The sequence below is a fragment of the Musa acuminata genome, chromosome BXJ1-10 (assembly GCF_036884655.1).
Source record: "Musa acuminata AAA Group cultivar baxijiao chromosome BXJ1-10, Cavendish_Baxijiao_AAA, whole genome shotgun sequence".
NCBI lineage: Eukaryota > Viridiplantae > Streptophyta > Magnoliopsida > Zingiberales > Musaceae > Musa > Musa acuminata.
The window spans coordinates 18,060,851-18,074,594 of NC_088336.1; the positions used below are offsets into that span (position 1 = coordinate 18,060,851).

At 34.1% G+C, this 13,744-nt stretch overlaps 1 protein-coding gene across 2 annotated transcripts; it reads right to left on the bottom strand.

Moving 5' to 3' along the window:
- Positions 1-503: 503 nt before the first annotated feature.
- On the bottom strand, positions 504-7,622 carry LOC135581675 (probable thiol methyltransferase 2). 2 transcript variants are annotated; one of them, XM_065086009.1, is made up of 8 exons: positions 7,355-7,622; positions 5,383-5,513; positions 4,773-4,859; positions 4,133-4,203; positions 3,951-4,050; positions 1,826-1,872; positions 1,596-1,674; positions 504-783 (listed from the first exon to the last, which is right to left on the bottom strand). In XM_065086009.1, exons 1-8 carry the CDS (start codon positions 7,599-7,601, stop codon positions 730-732), a joined length of 816 nt encoding a protein of 271 aa, XP_064942081.1. In that variant the 5' UTR covers positions 7,602-7,622; the 3' UTR covers positions 504-729. The 2 variants fall into 2 exon arrangements, with proteins under 2 accessions (XP_064942081.1, XP_064942080.1); XM_065086008.1 differs by having other exon boundaries at positions 4,133-4,233.
- Positions 7,623-13,744: the final 6,122 nt, after the last annotated feature.

Below are 13,744 nucleotides of genomic sequence, written 5' to 3' on the forward strand. Positions count from 1 at the left end.
AGGAAGAACAGTGCAAGCTCTGCCACCCTCGAGCTCTGTAGATTCATCAAAACCTAGTCAAAACGCAGCATGCCAATGTCATGTTGACGTGCCGCAGCAGTGATGACATGGCTGAGCTTTGCATGGGGCCGGTTCTTGTACACTTGGATGTGCTATCCATCTCCATGTGTGCCATCTTCCTGCATGCTAATGGAACAATCATGATGTATAAAGCTCACACAATTAGCATAAATCCCTGGTGCATTAGGAAGTATAGTCATTGAAGGCAGACAGATGAGAACTCTTCAAATGAAACATCTTCAATTCTTAGATGCGGAGTATTATTGAAAGGCCTCTCTAAACTGCCAATGCTTGAGAGGAACAGCAAGAGGAGAGTCATTCAAACTGGTTATCTTCAGTGCTTTCATCAAAAGGTAAAAGAAAAAGAAACACAGGTTCCAGAGATGAGATTATGTCTTGGATCTAAACATCTCTTAATACAGTGGGTATGGAATCAGAAATAATTGCAGGTGACACAGCATGAGAAGGATTCATTCTCTACCAACTTGTGCTCCAAAGTGATAACAAGCTCCACAACATGAAATTGAAACTTAAAGATGATCTTTCGCATTCATTTTTTTTGTGTATACTAGGCTAATAAAACCAGGAACAGTTGTGCCAAGAATGGTATGAGGAGGAAAACAATCAATGTCCAGTTATCGTGCACTGAGGTCTCCCAATAATGCCTTGTTATAACAATGATTTGTTTAAAAGCCGCTTCCACCTCCCAAGCTTCTCATTTCCCTGAAATGTTGTAATGAAATTTCAGAAGCTACACGAAACAAAAATTAGTTTCTGAGCTGGTCCCTTCAAACAAAAAATTGAAGTTGCAAACCAGGGCAAAAGTCAAAGATTACTGGTTTGTTCATAGATTAGTGTATTTACCTTGTATTTAGCTCACATATCGACAAAAACCTCTTGAGTACTTTACATCATACGAAACAAAATGAAGAACTACATTTAGACAAGCTCACAGTTGACTCATGAAAGAGACAAACAAATAGTCCAACAATTTTCCAACAGTTTCAACATAAATGCCTTAATATCTGTAAACTGTTAATTAAATTGCCATGCAACTTAAGAAACTCATGAACTCATATCCTTACCCACTGCCTAGGCATCTGCCACCTTTTTCTTTTGTCCCCTTATGAATGTTTGAAGGATTTTATCGAGCTTCCTAGTGATTTTCTCTCAGCAAGTTTTTAGGAGAAGCCACCTGAACTCCAATCCTTTAAACATAAATAGGACATGGTCTAAAAATGTAATTTGTGTGGATGTAGACAGTAACATCAACCACCACCAGAGGCCTTGATGTCACCATTGCCTACAACTAGAGATTTAATGACTTAACAAGTTTAAGTCATAGGATAGCCACGAAGGGATGCAATTGCAAGGGTGCCCACAAAATTAACAGGTAAGAAAGAACCCATTTAGGCTCCTAAGTGGCTTCCTTGTATGAGCTCCAGCCTGGACATGTCCCAATATCCAGAATGCGCACAGGCAACATACCAACATGTCTAACTAAAGATGATATTTGCTATAAAATGTGAGCACACCTTGCGTGGCTTGACTGCTAGCTCATTGTCTTCAATTGAGAGTGCTTTGAAACCCACAGGATTCAGTACCTGCTCATAGCTGCAAGTGAGAATTGTTAGTGATTGAAGATCACATTAAGTGAAAAGAAGTCTTATATATATATATTTTTTTCTGCTATAAAAACATGAGATGCACAGTGCTTCTGAAGTTAAGAGTACAATAAGGACGTTACACAAGTAGAGACACTTACTCAGCTACAGTTGTGTTGTATGGCGGTCCTCCTTCCTGGCCACTGATCTGTGACACACATGTTAACACAATGTAACTCAAACAATCTTCTGTTACAGCTACAAACATATATAATATACAGTTAATAGATATCATGGTCTTAAATCCCACTCCATGATAGTAAAGTTAACAAAAGAAAATTATTATACTATATTTTAAAATATCATCTACAATATCGTAAAATAGATTATTAAAAATATAATAACATTTTAAAAATAGGGATAACATACTAACTTTGCTTTCACCTTCATCCCAGATTCATCACACCTTAAGAAGCTTTCATTTAATAACCTTCTATTACCAAGATCAACTTCGTGATCAATGCATGTCAATTTCAAATGAAAACAATAAGAATTTACAATTTTTGTACTTACTTCAAGATTACAGACAAGCAACAATAGATGTTTTAATTTGAGCATTAACTTCTGCCACAGTCAAAACTAATTGGTTATGTAGAGATAGGAATGTAGAACCTAATAATAAATTCTAGGAATATTTACTCCTAGAGTTATTGTTGAATTATTGTTCCATATGCTCGAAAATTTACTCTCTTCATTTTGCAGATAATACCATAAACTTTGTGGAGCTAAACAACATACAGCCATAAACTTAAAACTCATTCTTTAGTCGAGGATTATAAAATGCAACTTAGAACATCTCCCTCTATCTTCTTTTCCATTTCTTCAAATATCGGACTGCTCTTCAGCCTTTTACATTTAATTATTTAGGGAGATCCTCCAATGTCTAATATCTTAATTTGGCTTGCATTTGAAACCAAAAATTGTTATGTGATGCTCTTGATCAAAATTTGCAGCTCCTCTTAAACCCAATAGACATTCACTTTAATTGTCTTTTGGCATCTGAGATCTGGAGGATGGTTGATGTCTGGTGTAAGATTCCTCAGGTCCCATCCTCACTAATTAATTAAGCTGGATCATGAAGATTCAGCTTTGTTCTAGTGTCTTGGAGTTTGCCTTGTATGGCTTTGCCATGCTGCTATTCTGTATGTTCTGAAAACCCAGAAGGTCAAAAGATTTTCATAAGCATTGAACAAGAACCTGAATACTTAATAATATAAAATGATAGATTGATACTTTTCATATATAATTAATATTTTGAAGAAGATATTCCAAAGATTCCTATTCTTTCTTCTATCCTTAAAAGATCAAGCTGCTTGAAGACATTGAATTCATTTTTCCCCTCTATTTTTTGTTTTCTCTCCTCTTCTTTCTCTTATTATTTTCTCTATCAACTCTTTCATTTTCTCAACGAAATAAAATGGAAAAATCTTTTACCTACCATTTGCCTTTAAAAAAAAGGCACTTCACTATATATAAGTCTGTCTTAAAAAAAGTTAACAAATATGGATCTCAATCCTATAGTGCAAATCAGCAAATTTATATAACAATTTACCAGGTGAAAATACCCTTTTTTTGCATTAGAAGATGAAGAACATTGGTAACTCAAAAAAACTGCATTTCTCTCTCTCGATGTCTCTCTCTTATCTTAATAAGTACTTTTATGCCTCACAACAAAAAAGCCATTCTATCCTTATATTAGGGATCGTACTGCATAAATCCAATAAGCCATTCTATCCATACCAACAATTTGGGTCAGTTAACACATTTATACATGTTATCAGGTACCAATCCATGATCAATGGCCAATCCAGTAATGCTAATGGATACAAAATAAGGACTAAAATAAAATTTTGGATCCAGGTTTAAATTGAGTTTCCAGTAATGGACTCCCTTGTCATCTCTACCTTATGGATGAAAAGGGATTTTGTATTCTATAGCACAACACAAAGGAAAAAAGCTGTTGAATTTCTTTAATAGATTTCTACCTAAAAACTAGTTTGTGAGAAAAGTCCGTAGACCAGGTCATACTACCTTAACATCCTGCACATGTAACAGATGATTGACATTCTGTCATTTACTACAAAAAAAAAAGGAAAAAGGAAAGACGCTTAAAATCCTGCAGAATAAATGGAAGGGTCATAATTATAAAAATTGATGGTCATTGTATACATCAAAGCATGTTGCGTTTCATAAATTCCATCATTCACAAATACAAAAAGGCCTCACCAGATATATCAGTGTTATAAGCTCTCCGTCAGGTTTTAAAATCTCTTGAATTTTCTGTGCCCAGGCTGGCCTCAAGCATGGGTCAATTGCACAAAAGAATCTGCCATTTATATTTTGAAATATGATCTTCCTCTAGGAAGGATATAACAAATTGACATATAAACATGATTCTGAAGACTTACGTATAATCAAAGATAAGATCAAACTTCTCTGTTGGCTGCCAAGTGAAGAAATCTGCTGCCATGAAGGTGAACTGGTTTGCATTTGGTAAAGAGGAAGACAACTGAAATTGCAGTTACAAGAAAATTCAAACTTGAAAGATCTATCATAAGAAGACCAAAGCTTTGGAGCAATTGACAAAGGAAGGCATGTTCCAAATGTTTTGGCTGTTTAGGCACAAGCAAATCATCTTTCCATCAAGATGTTTATTGTTTGAGCAAATGAAACAAGGCTATTGCATTTTTGTGCTTTTGAATGTATAAATATGCAGTTCCATTCTTCTCAGTAACTTCTATTGAAGTAAGATGATTGCCAAAAAGCATAAAATACATATACAGCACAATATCTGTCAGGATCATAAGTAAATAGAAATTAGCCAATTACCCTATCATTTCAGCTTCTGATCTTTCCTTAATTTTCCTTCATCTTACATGCTTTTCCCATTTTCCACCAACTTCATTCACTTTTATTATTTATTGCAAAGTACCAGATCAAAGCATGGGCATTCAATTTAAACATCTCTACTTTAATAGGCTCTGAATGCATAAGTTGCTGAACCCATATTATATTAGTATTATATTACTCTCTTTATCAAAAACATACCTCTTTTGCTTTCTCAACAGCACTAGTTGATATATCCAAGCCTACAACATAGCGCTCAGGGCCAGCAATAGCAACCACATCATACCCCTATATTTAAAGAACAAAAGAAATACTTCAATCATTAAAACTAGACCAGCTAAGTTCAAATTGTTAACTTTGAAAATTAGCAGTTGGAAGATCTAGATGAGATGTAACCCAAACAGATAAGAATCAATTTCCAAGATGAAAAAGGTTCCATTTAACTTTACTGATCGTGATAATAAATAACACCATCAGTAGCTCCTTTCTGCAGAGTGCAGACTGCTATGGTCAGGGACATTAGCATATATGCTACCACAGTTAGCACACAGAATTTCCAAATTTCTTGTACAAAATATATACAACATCATTTCCATTAGTAAAACTAATGTATTTTTAATTAAAAAATAACCTGATATCCTTGTCTGGTTTGTAAGCATTAGGATATTCTAATAGAACAAGAGCTTCAGGGAAATGTTCTACTCTGAATTAATCAACAAAACTATAGCTAAAGTGTGACAAAATATCAAATTTGAACAGAGAATGTCCTTCTAGGAACTTAATGCCAATTATACAAGGAAATAGGCCTTACACTGCCACATCCAGGAACAAGAACCCTGCCTCTTGGAAGAGACCCAGTTCTAACAAGTTGCAAAACTGCAGGTGTTGCCTGTCCCAAATCCCATGGGGTCAGTCCTTCCTCCCAGCATTTTTCCCAGCCATCTGATCATTAAAAACCATTTATGTAAATAAACTCACATTACATCTTTAAATATATACAGTCTGTACATATTGAATATAGTGAAGGAAACATATGGTTAGTAAAGAATTGTACATGATTCATGCTATCGATCTATGATGCCATTTGGGGTATCTACAGAAACTTGAGTAAGATCAAGGAAAATCATAACGTTGATGGTGCTAAGATGTCTGCTCTAATATTACATCCAGTTTACCAACAGACAACTTCCTTGTATGCTATGTATATACACAATTATAAGATAATATATGTTGTTCTAACTTTTAGGAACATCAACAGAGTTTTAAGCCCATTAGTTGCTGTTGTTTGGCAACATATTTGTCCAAGTCTTAGTTGCATTTCACATAATTACTTAAAAAACTTCCTTTTCAATTTCTATAATTCATTAAACTTCCAAAAAGTTAATGTCAACTTAATTTTAAAAATAAAGTAAAAAATGTGCATTCAATACCACAAGCAAAAGGATGCTTGTATTATGAGGTTATAGTGTCCTGAAAAAAGGAACTAAAAAAGGTACTCTAGACCAAGGTTCGTAATACCGTATCGTACCAGAGTTTCGATCTGGGCTCGGTACCGGTACGGTACGGTATACCGCTCGGTACACCCAGGTGTACCGAGCGGTATATTCAGGCGTGCCGAGCACTGTAGCAGTGATACAGTGCTACAGTACTGCTACAGTGTCGGAACGGTAACATATGGTCCGCGTACCGAAAGTCTATCGGACCGGTACATACCGCCTGTACCGGGCGGTACGGACCGGTACTGCAAACCATGCTCTAGACTAAGTGATATTAAGAGAAAGAAAAATATGTATAAAATAAGTATTTCAACATATATAGACATGTATATATATATACTAATGCCTTAAACCTCTAATGTCACTTTTTTAGCTTCCTACAAAACCTATGACAAATATTAGAGCATTGTTCCAGGTTGTACAAGTCTGACCTTATAGTGCATCACGAAAAGGTCCTCTTTTGTTTCAGACTTACTGCGTGGGAAGTCAAGCTTTTACTAGGTTGAAACATATTGTATTAGAAGTTGGGAACAGATTTGAAGTTAAAGCTCAGTGATGATATATCTGAGTCATACAACCATGTCAAAAATGAAGGCTACCGCCATAGATAAAAACAAGAGTAGGACTCTGTTATAACACCAACATAGACACCAAGACTTGCTTGTCAAAGTTTGAGATCAAACCCAGTAATATTCTTTTTACTGTTAAATGCATTTGTCGTCTGAGGTTTTCTTGAATGGATTGTTGGTAGAACAATCAAAGGTCCACCACCACATCCACGATCAAACAGAAAACAAAGTAACGATGGACAAAGCACAGATAACTTGGACTTTTACATGGTTCGGTCTTCCCGCAGGCGATACAGGACAAGAATCCTCATTTTCACTGTCAACAGAGAGAGAACCACGATATTTAATTATTAACCCCACAAAGAACTCAATTATGGTCAGGTTGATAATGAGCAAGTTATCCCATCAAGTCAAGTTTGTGCTGAGACCCCGCAGCCCCGGTGGCTTCAGTTGTAGGTGTCAATGTTTCGGCATAACAACAGCGGTCCAAAAGAATCCGCAGTGTCCATGCTAAACCTAACGCATAAATCATAGTTAAACCCCCCAAAATAAGGTCTCCTAGTGAGGGAAAAATAGTTTCTTGGTGAGAAAACCCCCACAAAAGGGGTTTTTTTTAATCTGGTGACAAAGAGCCTCGAATCACCGACAGCACTGATCGAGATGGAAAGGGCAATCTTGAAGAAGGATATCCAAATATGAAAGAACAAAGAAGATCAACCTGTTGCATCGTCGTTCACGAGTCCTCGAATCATGACCACCTTGGGGTTGGAAGCCGGATCACGGGCTGGGTTCTCAGCTCCGCCGTCCGTCGCCATCCTCGCCACCATGGCCGGTGCCGGGACCCTGAGGCGATTTATAGCCGTCGGTAGCCGCGGCAGTCTCGGCCGCCGTATCCAAGGCGCCCCCGGAACTCGTGGCGGGTGACGCGCGCGCTGACATATGCCTACCCGCAAGAAGGGAAGCATTCGCTGCTCATTGCGTCACCCATTACACACAATCCTCATATATTTTAGGCAAAATTGCAAATTAAATCCCTAAATATTTATGGGTAATTTATCAGAAAAATCTCAGTAATTACTTTGTACCGAATGATACCCGCATAATTAATTTTTACCATTTTTTTATTTTTTTGATAATATAGTTGAACTAATTTGTTTAAAGCCATAACATTTAATTTGAGCATCATCGTTTGGGGTAGGACGGTTCAATCGAGTCCCATCGAGTATAATCAATGAACCATCAAATCAATCTGAATTTTTTCAAGACTATTTGTACATGAGTTTTAAGGTATTTAATTTTTTTTTAATTTTTATGATTTTAAGATAAATAAATTTTAAATATAATATTTTTGGGTTGAATGAATCGAGTATAGCTAGTTGAATTTTCACCATATCTATCCAAACTTCTTTAATAATAAATTATTAAGGTAAAATAAAAATATATTTAATATTTTTTTTATTTTTTATAAATTTAGGGTAATTAATTTTTGAAATAAGATATTTTTGGTTGAATTGTGATCTGAGTATAACTATTTGAATTTTAACTAAATCTATCCAAACTTTTTCGGAATTACTAGGGTAAGATAGTAATATGTTTAATATCATTTTTTTAAATTTTTATATGAATTTAGGATGATTATTTTTTAAAATAATATTTTTTATATTAAATTTATGATGAGTATAACCCAAATGTAACTCAAGTGTAATAGTTTTTCTAGATAAATGGTGAGAAGGAGATGGTGGAGAATGAGGTGTTAGATCATGTGGCTCTATCTAATTAGATAAGATATATTATAAATCTGATTCGATTTTAATTATGATTGTTGATCAATAGAAAGAAAGTCCAATTATGGTAGGAATCTTTATAAGATGACATTGATGAGATTGACTTTTCTAATTATCATCGACCTTTTACTCTTACTTGCTTATACAAGATAAAGCTCCTAACGTGAAATATTATTTATTGAGATTACAGGAGAATGAAAGTTTAGTTCTATTTGTAAATCTATATTGCTGTAATTTTCAGATTTGACAATGGTGCATTTATAGATCAGATAAAGACTTTTTAAGTAGCATTGAAAAGGTACGTATTGTATATTTGATTTTAATTTTTGATATAATCATGATTTTTATGCTTAAAATTTGGTATCGAAGTTATGCTTTAAAATCAAATATCTTAGATCATAAAGGTATATCAGATCTATTTTATATTTAGATTTATTTGTTAACACCATTTGCTTGCAAAAATATGTTATCTGCTTTTAATTATATAATGCTTGAATGATTTATCTATGTTGTTGATCAGCTTTCTTATCTAGTCCATCATGTCGATTGCTTATAAATGATGTGAGGTTCATCGTGTTTGATTGATTAATCACTATCGACAGCTTGTTGTCGGTGACAATATTATTGAGGGTGGTGGCCTCCTGTGGTAGTCAGTCATATGCAGCGATAGCCACATGTTGGACTGCTTGTGTGTAGCAACCTTGCGACGATCGACTTGCCTTGGTCATAGGCAGTTGTAGTAGTGCCACTACCTGTGGCAACTACAACAATACTACTACGACATTTGTTGGTTGCAATCAACGTCAATTAGATGCTGTAGGTTGTGATTCCCAATAATTACATACTGGAAAAGGGAACGACGATAATGGCTAGTGGGCTTATCACTAGTCAGTTGTGGGCGGTGACCTCACCGTGAGCAATGATATTATGTCATCGGCAAAGGGAGAGGTGACTACTAGTCATAGGTGCCCTTTAAGCCAATCACATTGAGTGATGACACGTGTAACATGACACACTCATTTTACTTATTATTATTTATTGGTAATTTATCACTTTATCTTACGTGTTGCATATATTATAATGTTCATGGATCTATACAGTAAGAATCATGACATATTGAGATTACGATAATGAGACTCATTTGTCTTTAAACACAGACTCTAAATAATCCCAGTCATAGGCTACTCGAGAGAAATATCGAGATAATCAAATGGACTAGTGTGTTGTATACCATCCATATGATGGAGGTGGTTAGTCTCAAAGCGATTCATATGGGGATATACTAGGGATACAGTGCATGTACTCATTAGAGAATGAGTTCACTGATCGATACACCCACAGAATGTTAGATGGTTGATGATACCTCATTGTTAAATAATAATTTCGTCATCCCAGTAGTGTATCTAGTCCTTAAACTTAAGACACCAAGGATGACCTGTGTGAGTACTTCACTCTTTAATACCAGACTTATAGACTTGGAAGTTTCAGATTTAGCACAACCGATTATCGAGAGTGACAACTAACCTTACGATTACTATTGAGTGTCGATAGATGATCATCCACTCGGTATTATTGAATCTCGGATTTTGATGATGAAATCAATTGATGAGTTTATTATCTAATATGCGTTTTGAATGATGTAGGACTAACTTTGATCAGAAAAGATAAATTGATTAAAGTAGGAAAAATCGGACGTTAGGCCGGAGTGAACATGTCAAAAGATTGGACATTGGTTAGAGGATCAACCGACGTGCCGGTAGAAGGACTTTGTGACATGAGTTTAGGCATCAGGTCGAAGGATTGGACATTACACCAAGGAGATTGAAAGTTGCGGGAGGTTAACATGTTGATTGGGCAATACACCGAAAGAGAGGACGATGCACCAAAGGAGACAATGATGCACCGAAGGATCGGACGAAGCGTCGGATGAACTAATGACATGTCGGACAATATAGAATTCTAGTCTTGTAATCGATTATCTTAATTAGTCATAGTTAGGTCACCTATTGGGGCTTGAGTTGGGACTATTTTGGGCCAAGTAGAAGGCTTATTCAATCATCCAAGGTTAGGTGAAATCACCTATAAGCTAAAAAAGTCAAGAGCACACTTTTCTAACTTCTCAAGCGGTGGTACCGCCAGACTGGACAGTGGTACCACCCAGACACAATCTCTCAGACTGTCTCAAGCGATGGTACCACCAGACTAGACAATGGTACCACTCGAATATAGTCTTCCAGACTATGTCAGGTGATGGTACCACCAGTCTAGGTGATAGTACCGCCCAACATAAGTGGTGGTACCACCAGGACTTGGGAAACCCGATATGAGATCTTTTTTGGCTTCATTTTTGAAGTTATTTGGAGTCTATAGATACTCTACCCTTTCCTACTTAGAAAAGCATGAAATTGAGTAGAAAAGGAGGAAAATATACTTGAAAAAAAAGTGTTGTAATCTTTCTAAAGTTAGTGAGTCTCTTCCTCTTAAAGTTAGAAGGTTTCTAAGGGAGAAGTGAGGTCTAAAAAAGAGACGTGTAAATATTCTCTCCTGAGCCTATGAAAAGAAGAAAGAGTTGTAAGGGTAGTTGATCTTCGTCCATTGGAAAGAAAATCAGTAGTGGAAGCCGGTAGCCTTGAGTGAAGAGGAATCGAGAGTGGATGTAGGTCACGACGACCGAACCACTATAAATCCATTGTACTCTTTTCCTTTGTTACTTACTTTTATTACTTACTTAGCTACTCACTTCACTTTATATTTACTCTAAGTCAAGCTTAAACACTTTCTGATATAGGCTTTATCGAAACAGTTTTTTTACATTGAACGAGTTTTTAAATCGACGTAATTTTTACATAAGTACTAATTCACTCCTCTCCCCTCTTAGTGTCGATATGGTCCTAACAGTGGTCACTCTATCATTCATCTTCTTATATTCAATAGGACAGATTACACTTATTATAAAACTCGAATGAAAGATTTCTTGCTTTCTATGGATTTGAATTTATAGAATATTATCAAAAGTGATTTTTAAAAGTCTTCTAATCTAATGAAAAAAATGGAATGATTTAGAGAAAGAAAAATTTTCTTTGAATGCTAAAGCGATGAACGCTTTGTTTTATGCTCTAAATAAAAATGAATTTATTCGAATTTCTATATACGAAACTGTATATGATATTTGACATACACTTGAAATCACACATGAAGGCATAAGTAGAGTTAAAGAGTCTAAAGTCAATCTTTTGATGCATAGTTTTGAATTATTTCGAATGAAGCCAAGAGAAACTATTATTGTTATATACACTCATTTTATGAATGTTATCAATAGTTTGAAAGCTCTTGATAAATATTTTTCTAATCTTGAACTTGTAAACAAGATTCTAAGATCCATTCCAAAAAGTTGGGATCCAAAAGTAATGGTAATATAAGAAGCCAATGACCTAAATAATTTTTCACTTGAAGAATTTATCAGGTTTTTAATAACCTATAAAATAACTTATATCGAACATGATAAATATGAGAACTACCTTCCAAAGAACAGGAAGGATTTGACATTTCGAACAATAGAAAACTACTTAAGCGAAAGCTCAAGTGATGATGATATAGAACTTTTGACAAAAAAATTTAAAAAGTTCATGAAAAAAAATAATTCTAAAAATAAACTTAAAAATGACATAATAACTTGCTATAAATCGAAGAAGTTGCTAAAGAAGAAGAAAACATTCAAGGAGACATGGGATAAATTGAGTATACCCGAAGATGAGGAGCAAATCAACAAAGGCAAGATGGCGAACTACGCCTTAATGACTCTCAACGACGAGGTAAGTGACTCAAATGAATAATATTTACTTTACGATGAATTAGTTAATGTATTTCATGATTTATTTGATGAATATAATTTAGTTGGTAAAAAATATAAATTATTTTAAAAAGGACCATCCTTCTCTTTCTAATAAATTTGAAAATTTGAAAAATGAGTATCATAAATGCTTGTTAACCACTTGAGTATCATAAAATTTAAAACTGATAGCAAATCTTTAAATATGATTCTTGCCAATAAGAGTCATGATCGGAGATTGATTGAAAATATCTTATGTTTAATAAAATCATGCTTGACGATTTAATGATGCATGATGATTTGAAGTAATAATGATTTTTATGATTTATGGTTTATTAATCTTAATGACTCTTATGATAAATCTTGTTTTTCAGTTTTAAACGATGATGCATATTTTTGTTTGGTATAAAAGACAAAGACATACTTATATGAAATAAATCAAAATACATAAAAAAGGGGAATGCATTATTCTTGAAAATGTCTCTATCCCTAAAATCTTATCGAGTTTTCAATAAGAGATTAATGAATCTATTTATGTCATTTTAAATCTCTTGAAAGTGATTTTGATGATTTGATGATTTGAATTTGAATGAATTTTATCTATATCATGATATTGAATTCTCATAATTATAACTTGAGATTTTCTTTATATAAATAAAGACCCCTTACTCTTTATTCTTGTATGATTCTTACATTATATGAAAGAGAATATTTATCCAAATGAATCATGAATTTTCTCTTGATTTCTCGGAATTCATGACTTAAAATTTCTTTGAAGATCTTTTATAATTTGATCTCTTAAGATTTCTTTTTGATTATTTAAGAGGAGATTTGTTAAAATAAATCATATCTTTTGGTATTCATATGATCTTTGATATTATCTTTCATGACATGATTTCATTATGTATAATTCCTTTGTATTTATGGTTGTAAATCTTATGTTATGAGTAGAGCATTGATCTAAAACAAAAAATTATACCATTGTATTCTTCCACTCTTTTCTTTCTTGTTTACAATGACAAGGGGAGAAAGAAAATTGCTAGCATATCAAGAGAACCAAAATTGCTAGCTTGAATGTCAAACTTAGGCATGTAAAATCTCTTAAATGCATAAATTTTTCTTAGACATTTTTTGGATCATGATCTTGATTTCTTGATTTTTATAACTTGAGTTTTCTTTTTGAATCAAGATCATTTTCTATTATTCCTTCTATTTACAAAAGAAGAGATATATTAAAAATGGCTTATGGTCTTTCGGTATTCATGACTTGATCTTTCATTTTTGATGATTAAAATATTGATGTAAATTTTTCTTGATATCTCATTTGTCATGATTTAAAAATTGATGTAAAGGAAAAAAAAATACAACATTATATTCTTCCCTTTTTTTTGACAATTACAAAGAGAGAGAAAGATTTGTGAACTTGCACAATTCAAGAAGAAGCAAAAACTTGTAAACTTGCAAAAAATTCTTAGCTTGCAAAGAAAGAAAAAAA

Bases quoted from the DNA above. Each gene is read 5' to 3' on its own strand.
- LOC135581675 (XM_065086008.1), bottom strand. From the start codon at position 7,601: ATGCTTCCCTTCTTGCGGGTAGGCATATGTCAGCGCGCGCGTCACCCG. The intron at 1,873-3,950 runs GTGAGGCCTTTT...TGTGTGTCACAG, and splicing joins TTATAACACTGATATATCTG to ATCAGTGGCCAGGAAGGAGG. The intron at 784-1,595 runs GTGTGCTCACAT...ACAACATTTCAG, and splicing joins TAGCAGTCAAGCCACGCAAG to GGAAATGAGAAGCTTGGGAG.